The sequence below is a fragment of the Sinohyriopsis cumingii genome, chromosome 5 (genome assembly GCF_028554795.1).
Source record: "Sinohyriopsis cumingii isolate HCF-2022 chromosome 5, ASM2855479v2, whole genome shotgun sequence".
Lineage (NCBI taxonomy): Eukaryota > Metazoa > Mollusca > Bivalvia > Unionida > Unionidae > Sinohyriopsis > Sinohyriopsis cumingii.
The window spans coordinates 11,249,696-11,266,090 of NC_142965.1; the positions used below are offsets into that span (position 1 = coordinate 11,249,696).

Here is a 16,395-nt window from a genome sequence, read left to right on the forward strand (position 1 = left end):
TGTCTCTCTGACATATCATTTCTTTTATTACTTTTACTGTGCTTATGAATATTCACATTGTGTCATAAATTTCAGATCTCAATGAAGAGCTGGTAAAGTTATTGATGGAGCGAGATGAACTTCACATGGAGCAGGATTCCATGTTGGTGGATGTTGAGGATCTCACAAGGTAAGTACTAGTAATACTCATAATATTCTCAAGATGGAAAAATAAGTCTCAATTTGAATTGCTTAGAAGCCAGTGAGATGCCTATAAGCCAATGAGATGGTCTCTGTATAATAAAGAAATCTGCTGTCACAGTGGTGGATATAGCAAAATTTACTTAATGACAATAGATGCTGCTTATGTTATCTTTAGTGGAAAATGAAATGAGTTCCAGATTGAGAAGTACTCATGCTGCTGGATATTGATGTAATAGTTTATACTTAAACTGATTATCTTATGCTGTAAATTGGATTATTATATGCTTATTTTTTTCTCTGTTAACTTTACATTGTCAGAATCATTCAGTATTTTACGATATTGCACACCTTCACATTGCATTCACGTGCATAAAGGAACTACTTTCTATTTTTAACTTTCTATTGTAAACAAACAATGGATGCAGACGCCAGCACTTTTGATTTGTAAACAAATCATGTACACTCACGTAGTAGGCGCTTTACATTTTGGTTGATTAAATTTGTTTCTGAATGAGGTAAAGCAGATGTTTCATGGACTGCCACATACCAGCTGCTTTGGCACATTCCGTGTTAACTTTTTTGATACAATGTTTCGGGTTTAGGCTAGCTATACAGTAGACACCAGCAAGGGTCCTTACAAATAACATATAAATGACAAGGCATAAACTGTCTTCTTTAGCTGGTAATAAGAATGGCAAAAAATATATAGTTTTACATCCTGAATTTCCTCAAAATGTACTTTCTTAGTTCTGCAAATCCAAATTACATGAGCCATTTCATAGGTTCTCAATCTTGATTACACATTTTGAAATTGTTCTGTAATTTCAAATATAAGTGCAGTTACATCCTTCTTACTGCACTCAAAATTAAATAAGCATTAAATTCCATAGCATCTTTTTGATAATTGCAATTGAAAGACTTCATATTTTCCCCACATTATGATTTCAAATTATTCAGTGACAGAAACAGAAACACATTGGCAGATGTCAACATGCTTCTCCCTTTCTTCTTCAATACGATGTATTTCATGTGGAATTGTCACATATAAATCCAGTCTATATTCACAAAATTTCATAGAATCAAAAAAATACCAACATCTATTCATTCCAGATCAAGTGGAAAAGTTGTTGCAATGTACATTCATTCACAATATGACTCCAAATTTCAGTTTTAACTAGACACACCATTTTCTTTTGAAACTTATGTCAAGCGCGCAACTAAGTTCAAATTTTTCTGGGCAGAGTTATGTGCGCAGTAATAATGTTGTTGTGTAATTGTGTATTTAGTTTGGAATACGGCATATATTCAGTTACTTTGTTTCTTGTAGTGTATTTTGTTAATATAATTAAGCATTAGGTAGAATAAGAAAATGAGCATATAATAAAAAGGTTACTGCATTTGTATGAGAAAATATGAACTCGTTTTGTCAGATGGATATACTGCACTCCCAAGATCATGCAGTATTAACATCCGTAAAACTAATTCACATTTTCTCATACAAATGCAGTAACCTATAAATACAACCACATTCTTAATTAGTGTGTAGTAGTGGTTACAGTTGCATTATGTAGTATATTAGTTTTACTTTTTAGGCTTGGTAGAAGAGTGGGATTATGACTTCATGCCTATTTTCTAGAGTGCAAAGCTGAAACTCAGCTTTTTAAACATCTAAATTGAGCAGTATAGTTCAGTAACTAATGTAATGCAAAGCCTGAAAGATATATAATTATGCCTTTATTTAGTATAATATTATAACTTTATATAAAGTGTCAATATGTGACACTAACTTTACACAGTGTCAATATGTAACTATAACTTTACACAAAGTGTAAATATGTAAATATAACTTTACACAGTGTCAATATGTAACTATAACTTTACACAAAGTGTAAATATGTAATTGTAACTTTATACAAAGTGTCAATAAGTAACTATAGCTTTACACAAAGTATCAGTATGTAACTATAACTTTACACAAAGTATCAATATGTTAATATAACTTTATACAAATTATCAATGTGAAACTATAACTTTACACAACATATCAATATGCAGCTATAACTTTACAGTGTCAATACGTAACTATAACTTTACAAGATGTCAGTATGTGACACTAACTTTACACAAAGCATCACTATGTAGCTATAACTTTACACAAAGTATCAATATGTTACTTTAACTTTATACAAAGTATCAATATGTTACTATAATGTTACACAAAGTATCAATATGTAACTATAGCCTTACACAAAGTATCAATATGTAACTATAATTTATACAAAGTATCAATATGTAACTATAACTTTACACAAAGTATCAACATGTAACTATAGCCTTACACAAAGTATCAGTATGTAACTATAATTTATACAAAGTATCGATATGTAAATATAACTTTACACAAAGTATCAATATGTAACTATAGCCTTACACAAAGTATCAATATGTTACTATAACTTTATACAAAGTATCAATATGTAGCTTTAACTTTACACAAAGTATCAATATATAACTGTAACTTTACACAATGTATCAATATGTAACTATAACTTTATACAAAGTATCAATATGTAACTATAACTTTATACAAAGTATCAATATTTAACTATAATTTATACAAAGTATCAGTATGTAGCTTTAACTTTACACAAAGTGTCAGTATATAACTATAACTTTACATTGTCAATATGTGATACTAACATTACACAAAGTATCAATTTGTAGCTATAACTTTACAAAAAGTGTCAATATGTAACTATAATGTTATGCAAAGTATCAATATGTTACTATAATGTTACACAAAGTATCAATATGTAAATATAGCCTTACACAAAGTATCAATATGTAACTATAATTTATATAAAGTATCGATATGTAACTATAACTTTACACAAAGTATCAATATGTAACTACAGCCTTACACAAAGTATCAATATGTAACTATAATTTATACAAAGTATCAATATGTAACTATAATTTATACAAAGTATCAATATGTAACTATAACTTTACACAAATTATCAACATGTAACTGTAACTTTACACAAAGTATCAATATATGACTGTAACTTTACACAAAGTATCAATATGTAACTATAATTTATACAAAGTATCAATATGTAACTAACTTCACACAAAGTATCAATATGTAACTATAATTTATACAAAGTATCAGTATGTAACTATAATTTATACAAAGTATCAATATGTAACTATAACTTTATACAAAGTATCAATATGTAACTATAACTTTACACAAAGTATCAATATGTAACTATAATTTATACAAAGTGTCAATATGTAACTATAACCTTACACAGAGTATCAAAATGTAACTATAAGTTTACACAAAGTATCAATATGTAACTATAACTTTACACAAAGTATCAATATGTAACTATAATTTATACAAAGTATCAATATGCAACTATAACCTTACACAAAGTATCAATATGTAACTATAAGTTTACACAAAGTATCAATATGTAACTATAACTTTACACAAAGTATCAATATGTAACTATAATTTATACAAAGTATCAATATGTAACTATAACTTTACACAAAGTATCAATATGTGACTATAATTTATACAAAGTATCAATATGTAACTATAACTTTACACAAAGTATCAATATGTAACTATAAGTTTACACAAAGTATCAATATGTCATTATAGCTTTATTCAGAGTATCAAGGTGAATAGAACTTTTCAAAGTATCAATATGTGATTATCAGTTTGTGTTTATAACTTTATTTACAGTTTAATATGTCATCATGACTTTATTCAAAGTATTGATATATGTAACTTTGTACAAAGTATTAATATGTAATTATCAAACTTTGTACAAAGTATTAATATGTAATTATCAAGGAATCAATATTCAGATTATCAGTATGTGATTATAACCTTTATTCAGAGTATCAATATATGACTATAGATTTATTCAAAGTATCCAGTTGTAGTGAGCAGAGCCCCCTTTGCAATCTACCCATAAATAACAGTCCAGTTTGATTACCCTTTGTGTTGGAATAAATAGATGCACATATTTTATTTATGGAAGGCAAAGCCACAACCAGATTATTATATTTTTGTCCATTGGTAATTTCCAAAAATTGTATGTTGCTGATATGTTCAAAAGCACAAACTCATTAAAATTAAATGACCCTAATGTATTGACTCACCTGTGTTTTATAATAAAGGTTAAAATATACCATATCTACCCATTTTTATGGATATTAAAAGCTTAGTTCTGCAGGCAAATCATCCCATGACAGATATGGGTCTATACTGTTGATATTATATTTGGTTGTATTTATATTGTATACCTATTACAAGTTAACAGTATACACCCAATAAGATCTTCAGGCAAATCATCCCATGACAGATATGGGTCTATACTGTTGATATTGTATTTGGTTGTATTTATATTGTATACCTATTACAAGTCAACAGTATACAGCCTACAAGATCTTCAAGTACATTATCCCATGACAGATATGGGTCTGTACTGTTGATATTGTATTTGGTTGTATTTATATTGTATACCTATTACAAGTCAACAGTATACAGCCTACAAGATCTTCAAGTACATTATCCCATGACAGATATGGGTCTATACTGTTGATATTGTATTTGGTTGTATTTATATTGTATACCTATTACAAGTCAACAGTATACACCCTACAAGATCTTCAGGCAAATCATCCCATGACAGATCAGGGTCTGTGTTATCTGCAGTTGGCTCAAGGTTCTACAGTAGTAATTCTTGTTTTGTTTTTCCATGATCAAAACTGACTTTTAATACAGTATATGTTTACATCAGACAAATACAAGAAAAGTGGTTAATGTTGTGCTCTCATTGTCAGCTTACTTTTTTTCAATCAGGTATGGCAACTTCCAAAAATCTGTGTAAAATTGTTAACTGTTGTATTTGTTCTTTATAGGCGAGCTGAAGAACTTGCAAAACAAGTCAATACTACTTCCAAAAAGTCCCAGCAAAAGAGTGCCCAGGGGAGATAACTACTGTCCATATCTAGCATCCAAGTTCTTCCAATTGTAACATCTATAATCCATGAAGCAAGCCTGGCTTTCCGATTCTTCCAGGGGATTCAGCAATATTACTTTTAAAAAATCAGTGACAGAGAAAAATCTCTGGGAATTCCTAAAGCACTGAGAATAAATGCTAGAATGTATTGAGGAGATATAAGATAGAATTTCAGTATTCTGTTATGTGGCAAAACTTAAATATGTCTGAGTATTAGTCATTGTCATGGTTACCTGTAAAAAGTTTTGTGTCAGTTAATTGCCTGATCATTTTTCATATATTTTAGTTGAAATAGCAAACATACTCCTGAGAATGCTTAAGAATTAAGATTTGATAAATCTGAAGTAGTATTCAAAATTAATATTCCAGACATGTTGTATTGAGTTATTGGGATAGCAAATTCAATTTAAAATATCACTGGCCTATTGTTCTTCCCCACGGATGTACATAAATCTTAAGAAAACTATGGATTGGTGTTCTGTGTTCCAAGTTGAGAGTCTCATTCTGTGGAATAATGTTATAAATAATGTGAAGGAAGAAGAATTATCAATAATAAAACAACCCTCTTTACCTTCCTTTCCCTCCATAATTCACTCATTCCTGTCTTCAGTCAGTGTTCCTTTTTTGGTGAAAATTACTTAATTTGGGAATGTGTTTACCTTTTTGAATAGTTGTTCCTAATAATAGACATTAATTTTAATCAGCTTTTTGTTGTAAAATACTGTATTCATCATAATACTTGCACTGTGCCATTAAAAAGCATATATATTAAGTAAATATCTTGCACATGCTTGAACATTTAACTTCCATTGGCTATCTTTTAACACTTTTGGATCTTATAACACTTTTGGATCTTTTAACACTTTTGGATCTTGTAATACTTTTGGATCTTGTAACACTTTTGTAGGTGTGTTTGCTTTCCCGCTGTGATCACACCAAATAAAACATGAACCTAAATAACTTACCTAAAGTCGAGTCCAACTGCAAACAAAAGAAACCCTGATCTGCCATTTTATAATGCACTGGCAGATCAGGGTCTATGTTGTTTGTTCTGCTGACTAATTCTAACAAACAGCATAGACCTAGATCTGGTGGCACATTAGACAACTGCAGCTTTGGGTCTGTGCATTTTTTCACAGTTGGACTTGACTTATGAGTATATCTGGTAATATCTGTTTTAAATTGAAAATGAAAGTCTAAGGAGCCACCAAGTATGTATGATAGCAAGTTCCAAGGAACAAACATGCATGTATGAAAATAATAAGTTCCAAGAAAACAACATTGTTCTAGACAAGTTTTAGGAGCTGCATCATTCCCTCATGATGGGGGGAGGGGGGAGAGTGGGAAGTTGACCCATATATATTGATATATGTTATTTTGTATTAATAAATAATTTTGAATGGTTATATACATTGTACATGTATACCCTCTTGTTTTATACATTTCATTATGGATAGCTACTCTTCTGTTGAAGAAAACAGTTTTAGTCATCTCAGGTACCAGAAGGTAGGACCACAGAAATCCCGTTGTATTGCACATTAATCCAGCGTACAGTTTAACATTCACAGTAATGAGGAGTCATTTCCTCGTTATAACTGATCAATGCAGGGACCGTAAATAAAATTATAGATTTGTTTCTGCATAATAAATGCATAAAAAAGCTCATAGTTGAACAAGCTACTATATGCAAAATAAAAGTTTGTAGACCAACAAGCCACTGTCAGAAACTTGTTTTCAATAAATGATTGACACTGACAGAGAAGTCTTTGATAAGTATGGAAATTTTAAAATAAATATTGCATTCATGACTGTGTCTAATTACAAAAATTTCATGAAATAAAAATAACCTTTGCCTTAGGATCAGAATGTGTGCTAATTATTAAATCATTTTATGAGGGTTTTTGATCAAAGATGAAGTTCCTATACATTGTAATTTTTTTATAGAAATTTTGAATATAAATATGCAGTCATGCTTTAATAAATAAAATCCAGTGGCAGATATAGACAGTGGTTCAATCATACCATATCCACAGTCAAAACAGTACAATTGAAAGATGACAGTTCTAAACAAAACAAAACCATTCTTTATCAAAATTGTAGATACATTTCTGGATCTGCCAGTGCATACTTTGACAAGTTGAAAAGGCCATGGGCATAGCACCCTATATAACAGTATTATAAGTTGGATCTGACTGCATCCTGCATAGTCCAATAAAACACCATTGGAGCTGACTGCATGCTGCATAGTCCAATAAAACACCATTGGATCTGACTGCATCCTGCATAGTCCAATAAAACACCATTGGATCTGACTGCATGCTGCATAGTCCAATAAAACACCATTGGATCTGACTGCATCCTGCATAGTCCAATAAAACACCATTGGATCTGACTGCATGCTGCATAGTCCAATAAAGCACCATTGGATCTGACTGCATCCTGTATAGTCCAATAAAGCACCATTGGATCTGGCTGCATCCTGCATAGTCCAATAAAACACCATTGGATCTGACTGCATCCTGCATAGTCCAATAAAACACCATTGGATCTGACTGCATGCTGCATAGTCCAATAAAACACCATTGGATCTGACTGCATCCTGCATAGTCCCAATAAAACACCATTTGATCTGACTGCATGCTGCATAGTCCAATAAAACACCATTGGATCTGACTGCATGCTGCATAGTCCAATAAAACACCATTGGATCTGACTGCATCCTGCATAGTCCCAATAAAACACCATTGGATCTGACTGCATGCTGCATAGTCCAATAAAACACCATTGGATCTGACTGTATCCTGCATAGTCCGATAAAGTACCATTGGATCTGAGTCTATGCAGTGTGTTAGGATTAATCAATACGGAACAAAATAGCTAAAAAGAATGATCTGCCAGTACATTTTGCAATGGCAGATTAAGGTCAGTGTTGTTTGCTTTTTGAACCTGACTTTAAAGTGATTGTATATGGTATACTGGTTAACATTTTATTCCATCTTCATGTTTATGATGTTGCTGACATCTGCATTATTATAACAGTAATTGCAATTAGCCTCATATAAAGCTTTCTGGTCCAGTAGGGTTTCATACCAGTGGTCATGTGATTTAGTTTTGTCAGTGAGGATTTACATTGTTGTTTACATTTATTGTGTTATTTAGCTAATTCCAGTTTTATTTTGTAGTTTTGTGTCTTAATCCTCAGCCTTTTAAGACTTTTCAGTATTGATAAATTTTATATTAAAATAAATCATAATCAGTGCAATCAACAAATGTATACATGTTTATCAGTTTTATTAATTAGCTGCCTCTGTACATAACATATATATCCAGTCTGTACTTGTTGTCCTTTTATGCATTCCATAGTTTTTGGTTGTGACATAATGCTTACTTGTCATGTAAAGAAGATTGTATCACTTGTAAACCATTTATATCATGTATAGACAATGTGTCACATATCATAGTAAGGGAAATTGATCAACTCTTGATCTTTGTCAATAGAATAATTATTGAACTAGTAAAAATGAAATTCCGCTTTGCTTTTTATTTTGACTTGTCAGTTTCTTGCATATTCAAAGTGAGACACAATGACCAAAAGGTCAAGGTCACAAAATGGCCTGAAACTTATCCAGTTCAGCACCTTATCATACAGTATTCCAGTCTCTAGCTTCAAGGTCAAGGGCATTAGTATTAGAGACAAGGTCACAAGATAGACACATTATGTGTCATTGTAGTATGCTTAAGTTATATGTATATATATACAGTGATACAGATATTGGCTTTATTACTTGGATATGTGTGTGTGTATGTATGTGTGTGTGTGTATATATATATATATATATATATATATATATATATATACTCACACACAAATAGTGATACAGATATTTTATATGTATAGTGTATACATAGTAACACAGATATCTGATTATTAGTTGTGTGTGTGTGTGTGTGTGTATATATATATATATATATATATATATATATATATATATATATATATATATATATATATATATATAAACACTAAAGCAGGGTACCACCAAATATTTTGTACTGTGGTATTTTTGAATGTTCCACGATATATACCACAGTATACTGCAAATATAATAGGGACCAATAATTTAATGTTCTGGGACAGGTGCTTGACACTTTTTTGTTAAATTTCTGTCTCTCATTAGTTGCAGAAATATTTTCCTTTGATAAGTAGCAAAATAGCACCATATTATATCCATGATATTATTTGGAAAAAAACTATTAATTATCTTGAGGTAAAAGAGAAGAAAAATATTTCAGCTCAAAAGAAAATAACAGTACCACTCACCACCCCTAAAATGAAATGGCCAACACTTTATAGTAGATGAATTTGCTTTTGTATGTTAACTTTTGTGTACTGTATTTTTGCATATATAACCCATGGGTTATACAAAATTGTGGGTTGCTTTAGGAAGGGAGGTGTGGGGATTTAAAAAAGGATGCATGGTATGCAGAAACCGTAAACATGAATGCTGATTTATTCATATATTCTATTACATGCATTCAGATCTCCTTCGCAATGGCATAATTCTATTCCCGTGGACTGGTCAGACACAAGTTACTGTTTTCGCTACTCTCTAACAGATTTCTCATCAAAAGAAAACTATTTTACTGCTGTCCTATTTCCTTTCTCTTTTGCAAACTGCACTACTCTCTATCTAAATTCTGCTGTATATGAGTTCCACTTTTCCATGGTTAAAAAAATGTAGAACGTTTAACAATACTACACACTGCATTTTCCTGAATGCAACAAGTACATTTAATTTAAAGGGTGCAGGGTGGTGGGTGGCTTTTTCTCAACCTACGACTTTTTTTCCGTGTGAATAATTATCAAAACATTCTAAATGTCATGACTTTATAGATTGGTTGGGATCAAACACGTAAAGAATTAAAAACTCTGCAGCTCTTTGATGCGCTTGGTGGTGGAATGTGCATTTATGCAAAAAGAATTTCAAAGTACAGCTTTGTATTGAGAATTTTGAAGTTTGGTACCTCTGCAACGTTTTCTAATACAGGCACTAACAAATACATAAATATTTAAGTTACTGTAAGCAAGCCTTTTGTTACTAACTGTTCATTTATCATTTTATACACAAGTTATATTAATGGGTGATTTGAAGTACCTACAGATATATAATAGAACTGACAACTTATAATTCATTTCATGAAAAGAAAATACAATATATACAGGCTAAATGAAACTGTTGTTTGAATGAATTGACCTTTTATTAAAATGTTTTTATAAATATTCACCATTCAGCTGTATGTGCCACTTCGGAAGAATTTTTATTTACTCTTGAAAGGTGCCATGGTCACCTTCATATGATGGGTCAATGAACCAGGCACACAGTGTGTTGTATATTTCGTCTACCAGCTGATTAAAATGTCTAGCCAGTATCAATTTGCACCATGTGATCAGTACTGCACTTTTTTGTAAAACACTGTGTGTTTCTTGAAATGTCACCACTTGTATTACACAATCATGTACAAGTTTTAGTTTGTTTATGAATATAAAACAGGACAGTAGCTCAGTAGTTATCATAGGCGGGGTTTTTTTTCATCTTAGGGACAAGTCATCCTACTTCTTGGAGCTAGACTGTACTGATAATTCTTTAACACTTGTGCACATCTATATTGTTTAGTCAACTGTTACCAATTGTGCCCTAAGGAGACATGCTTGTTAATACTGGATTTTCTCTAGAACTGTAACACCTTGGTATAGTATCTAAAGGCCAAATCACACTTTTATCAAAATGATTCAATGATTTTGATTTATGGTGTAGATTGATTGTGGTATCAGTACTGAAGATCATGCGGATAATACATGGGTGCGGGATATGCACAACTTTTTTCCAAAATTTGTGCTTTTTTGTGAGTAATACTTGGGTATGGATTATACTTGTGTGTGGGTTATATATGTGAAAATACAGTAAGTTGAATTCTAAATGCTGTAACTAAAGTGTGAGGATTAAGCTTTTGTAATAGCCAATGCTGTTAAAGACATTGTGCTGTCATTTGAGAGCCTGTTGATAAAAACTGAAAGTGTTGACACTTGAGCCAACAATATACTAACTGAATTATTGATATAATAGGGAGATAGCAGTAAGCATTAAGCACACTTGCCCAACAAATGAGAAAATAAATTAAGACGGGAAACAATTGCTCTTCAGAAAATCACAGGCTGGTTTGCAGCCTAACAAAGAAATAAACATATATAACATATTCATACATAGGTAACTAAAACATGGAGCATACAAACTTGTAACTTGTCCAAAAGTTGGCTTAGGCTCTACTATGCTTCACAGCATTCCATTTGGCCACTGCGTTAGTGTACATGACACATGTCAGACGTGTTATTAAAGGATTATAAATATATAGACAAAACTAAATGTGTGTTTTGTTCAGAGTGGGTGGAAAGAATGAGTTTGATGCAGTGTAGGAATATGTCTAGACCTTCAGGCCAGATCTCCATTATAATATTAAATGAGCATATAATAAAATTATATTTTTAATATTTACCATTAATTTTTTATCAATATTTCCATTTTGTAAAAGGAAATTGAATTTGTTGAACTGTTTTGTCACGAATAATGAACGTTCCATTTAAGTCATAACACAGTTCACTTAGGAATTTCCATACATTCTTTACAGATGGAAGCTACTGATGCACCGGTACAGTGAAAAAGTATCCTGGTACATACCACTGGAATAAAATACCACAGTAAACTGGTATACCAGTAATACCCTGCACCTCTAATGTGTATAGTGATACAGATATGCATAGTGATAGAAATATCTGCATTTTAAGTTTATATATATATATATACATAGTAATACAGATATAAGTTATATATACATGTTGATACCAATATCTGCTTTATTAGTTTTATATATATATATATATATATATATATATATATATATATATATATATATATATATATATATATATATATCTGCTTTATTAGTTATACAGTTGTCCCCATCATGAAAGTGTTGGCTAATGTACCACTAAGGTTAATATTATTAACGCAGGAAATGGGGTACATATTGTTGTGATAGGGTTTTAGTTTTCACACAGTAGTTGAGTTTTTTCTTTGATGATTAGAACCGGATGTAACTGTCAAGATCATGACATGGTCAGCATAGACTAAATATAGTTAAATATATACGAGTTAACACACAGAGAAATTTTTAACCTTGAACAAAGCAGAGTACCAGACAAAGACCGAAAAATCATGTGACAGTACATGTATCACTTGCTTTATTAACAAGGCATTTCATCTACTGTACAAAACTTTCATTTGACTGTATGATTAACTTGCAGTACTGTACAATTAGCAACATAGGAATAAATTGTTACAGAACTTTAGCATGTCATCATGGAGAATCAATACTTTAGAAGAAAAAGTCAAAGTTATTCGACAATGTGGAGAGTATGTACCAAGATTTAAATGACATTTTTTTATGGTTTTGCAATTTGCATGCCAACAATACCCGACTCACATTTTCTGCTTAAGAATAAGAACTACCGGTATTAATGTGTGTTAACTTGAAATAAGTCTGTTCTTAGGTTAATCAAGAAGAACCATTTAATAATTAATGCTGCTTTATGATGAAGGTATTTAATGCTTTCAAGTTACGTGTAGCTTTCTTACAGCATACACAAGTCACAAATATAGTCCCTTTCTGGAAAGGCCACCCATCTAATGCAGTCACTTTTCCAGTGCAGAAGTAGTGGCTGTATAAGAGGGGGACTGCAATATGTAGATATACATAGCAATACAGATGTAAGTTATATGTATATATACATAGTGATACAGATACAAGTTAAATGTATAGATGCATAGTGATACAGATACAAGTTAAATGTATAAATGCATAGTGGTACAGATACAAGTTAAACATGTATAGATGCATAGTGATACAGATACAAGTTAAATGTATAGATGCATAGTGGTACAGATACAAGTTAAACATATATGCATAGTGATAAGTTACAAGTTAAACATGTATATGCATAGTGATACAGATACAATTTAAATGTATAGATGCATAGTGATACAGATACAATTTAAATGTATAGATGCATAGTGATACAGATACAAGTTAAATGTATAGATGCATAGTGGTACAGATACAAGTTAATCATATATGCATAGCGATACAGTTACAAGTTAAACATGTATATGCATAGTGATACAGATACAAGTTAAACATGTATATGCATAGTGATACAGATACAAGTTAAACATGTATATGCATAGTGATACAGACATCTGCTTCATTATCTATTAAATAGCTTCCTCTAACAATAATATAGATTAGAATACTTGTGTTCCATTTACTGTAAATCACAGCATTTCAGTGAATAATGTACAATGCAGGTGACTGTTGCCATATATCATCTATAGATAATTCTTGTTAGTTATGATTTTGTATGACGGTCTGTTTCCAGTAAGCAAAAGCATGCTGTAGACTTAAGGTGTGTATTTCCGTTAATGTAATAACAGATAAAATACTTTTTAAATTTAATGAAAAATGCAGTTTTAATGAAACACTCAAAAACTATATATGAATTCAACATATGTGCTTATTAGTACAAACTTCTTTGTATGTACTGAATATACTAGGAAATCAATATTTGAAAAAAGAAAATAAGTAAAAAAAATTCACTGGTACATACTTGCATTTAATCGATATAGTTTTTAACATAGTCATAGCTGAATCTACAAAGGGAAATAACTTTGGCAAAAATATGTAAAATGATTATCTTCTCTTGCATGACTAGATTTTTATTAAGACACAAGTATCTCAAAACAGTGGCTGTTTTAAATATTGCTGATGATGCAGCATTGAGTATATCCTGTATAATGCAGCATTTGTCATGAAAACCATCTTCGAATAAACATTTCTCTAAAAATTGTTTTATTCTTTTACTTCACTTCATTATATTGGCACTGTTTTTAGTCATTACCTACTGTATCTTCATCATCTAGGCTTCATAATTATGTTTTGATATTATCAACACTTCCAGCAGTGTTGACAGTTTTGCATGTCAAATGTAAAGAAGCAGGATGGAGATACATCACGATATGGCTAGTAGTTAATTTCATGAACTATTTGGTCATGAATAATGAAAACACGATGTTAGTATCTTTTGAGCCAACACAAGATTCCTCAGGAATTTCAGTATGTTCCTTACTGACAGAACCTACCTACACAGAGGTACATTGAAAAAGTACCAAAACTATGTACCGCTGGAATAAAATACTGTAGTAAATTGGCATACCAGTAATACAGTGTACTTCTAATATAACATAGTGATACACACACACACACACACACACACACACACACACACACACATATATATATATATATATATATGCATGCATAGCGATATAGATATCTGCTTCATTAGCTGTTAAACAGGTATTCATACATTAATATATATTAGAATTCTCTGGTTCCTGGAGTGATTTACTGTAAAACATTTCAGTGAATTTTTAATGTATGGTACAATGTAGGTGACTGTTTCCATATATCATCTCCAGAAGACTCTTGTTAATCATGGGATTTGTAAGACAGTCTGTTTCCAATTAAGCAAAATATAGACTTGAGGTATATATTTCCATTAATGTAATAACAAAATACTTTTCAAATTGAATTGAAAATGTAGTTTTAATGAAACATTGAAAAAAGTATATAGGAAATCAAAATGTATGCTTATTAGTACAAAATTCTCTATGTACTGAATATATCAGGAAATCAACATTTGTGAGAAGAAGAAAAACACAAGCAAAAAATTCACATGTGCACAAATACAATTTATTTACAGTTGTATAAAAATTGTGACATGTCAATAACATGGTGCATTAGTTTTTTTAGTTTTTAACTTTATATATCTGTGTAAAATGTAGCAGACTTTGGACACTATAAGTAAATAACATCATCATAGCCATTTACCAACAGAACATATTTAAGATGTACATTCTTAGTTATGTACTATGACTTATCAGAACACACCAAGACAGATACCTGAGTAACTCTGAAATAACAGTAAAAATAAGTCTCATTTCTTTAGTTGCTACTACTAAAAGACAAACATATTAATAACAAATATTAGTCATTCCCAGATATGTTATGAATCTTAATTTAGAATTACATTTAACCAAATGTTTCCAGCAGTCCGTATTTTATGTACATACTGGCATTCATATCTATATTTTTATTACCATTATCATAGTCTACAGTCAACAAAGGGACATAACTTTGGCAAAATATTTCAAATTATCCTCTCTTGCTAGAATAGAGTTTTAGTTAAGACAAGTATTTCTCAAATCAGTGGCTGTTTTATATGCAGCTGATTGTGTGACTTTGAGTATATCCTTTTATTATGCAACATCTGTCATGAAAACCATCTTAGAATAAACTTTTATCTAATAATTGCTTTTTTCTTTTTCTCTACTTCATTTTGTTTACACATTGTATGCTTCTAATGATTACCATGTCTGTATGATCTGACCTACATAAAAATGTTTTGACATTAGCAACACTTCCAGCGGTGGTGATGACAACGATGATGATGATGATGATGGCATCATTGTTCACATAAAAACTCTGTGTTAAGGTTTTTGCAAAGAGAGGGGAGGAGATGCATCATGACATGGGTGCTGGTGAGTCATTAATTCTGTTATTTAAATTTTTTATAAATTTTATAAATTAGCTGATTATATGAAAGCTGTACATAGTATTTATATCCAGTGTGTATTAGTTGACATTATATGCATTCTGTACTTTTTGTTGTGACATAAAGCTTACAGGTCCTGTACTTACGATATCATCTGTCCAGTATTAAAAAAATGTTTCCTGTCCAGCTATTATATACCTGTCTTAAGCCAGTTATATATGGTGTATAGACAGTGTGTATCATACCACTGAATCTGTTTCAAGTTCAAGTTCAAAAGGAAGGGAAATCGTAACTGTGACTTGTGCTCCTGTCAAGAGAATAACTTGAGAAGCAATAAAGATACCTTCATGAAACTTTAGTCTTGACTTTTTAGTATCCCACATAATCCTAGTCATAAACCCTGTCTCAAGGTTAAGGTCACAATATGATAAAATGCAA

The 16,395-nt window shown here is 31.0% G+C and overlaps 1 protein-coding gene across 1 annotated transcript in view; it reads left to right on the forward strand.

The window, feature by feature from the left end:
* The window catches only part of LOC149798631 (uncharacterized), a 262,358-nt gene extending 246,048 nt beyond the window's left edge, over positions 1-16,310 (forward strand). Inside the window, exons 12-13 of the mRNA XM_089957464.1 lie at positions 76-169; positions 5,131-16,310. Coding sequence (XP_089813590.1) covers positions 76-169; positions 5,131-5,206 — 170 coding nt within the window. The 3' untranslated portion in view covers positions 5,207-16,310. The remainder of the gene's footprint in view (positions 1-75; positions 170-5,130) is intronic.
* The last annotated feature ends 85 nt before the right edge of the window (positions 16,311-16,395 follow it).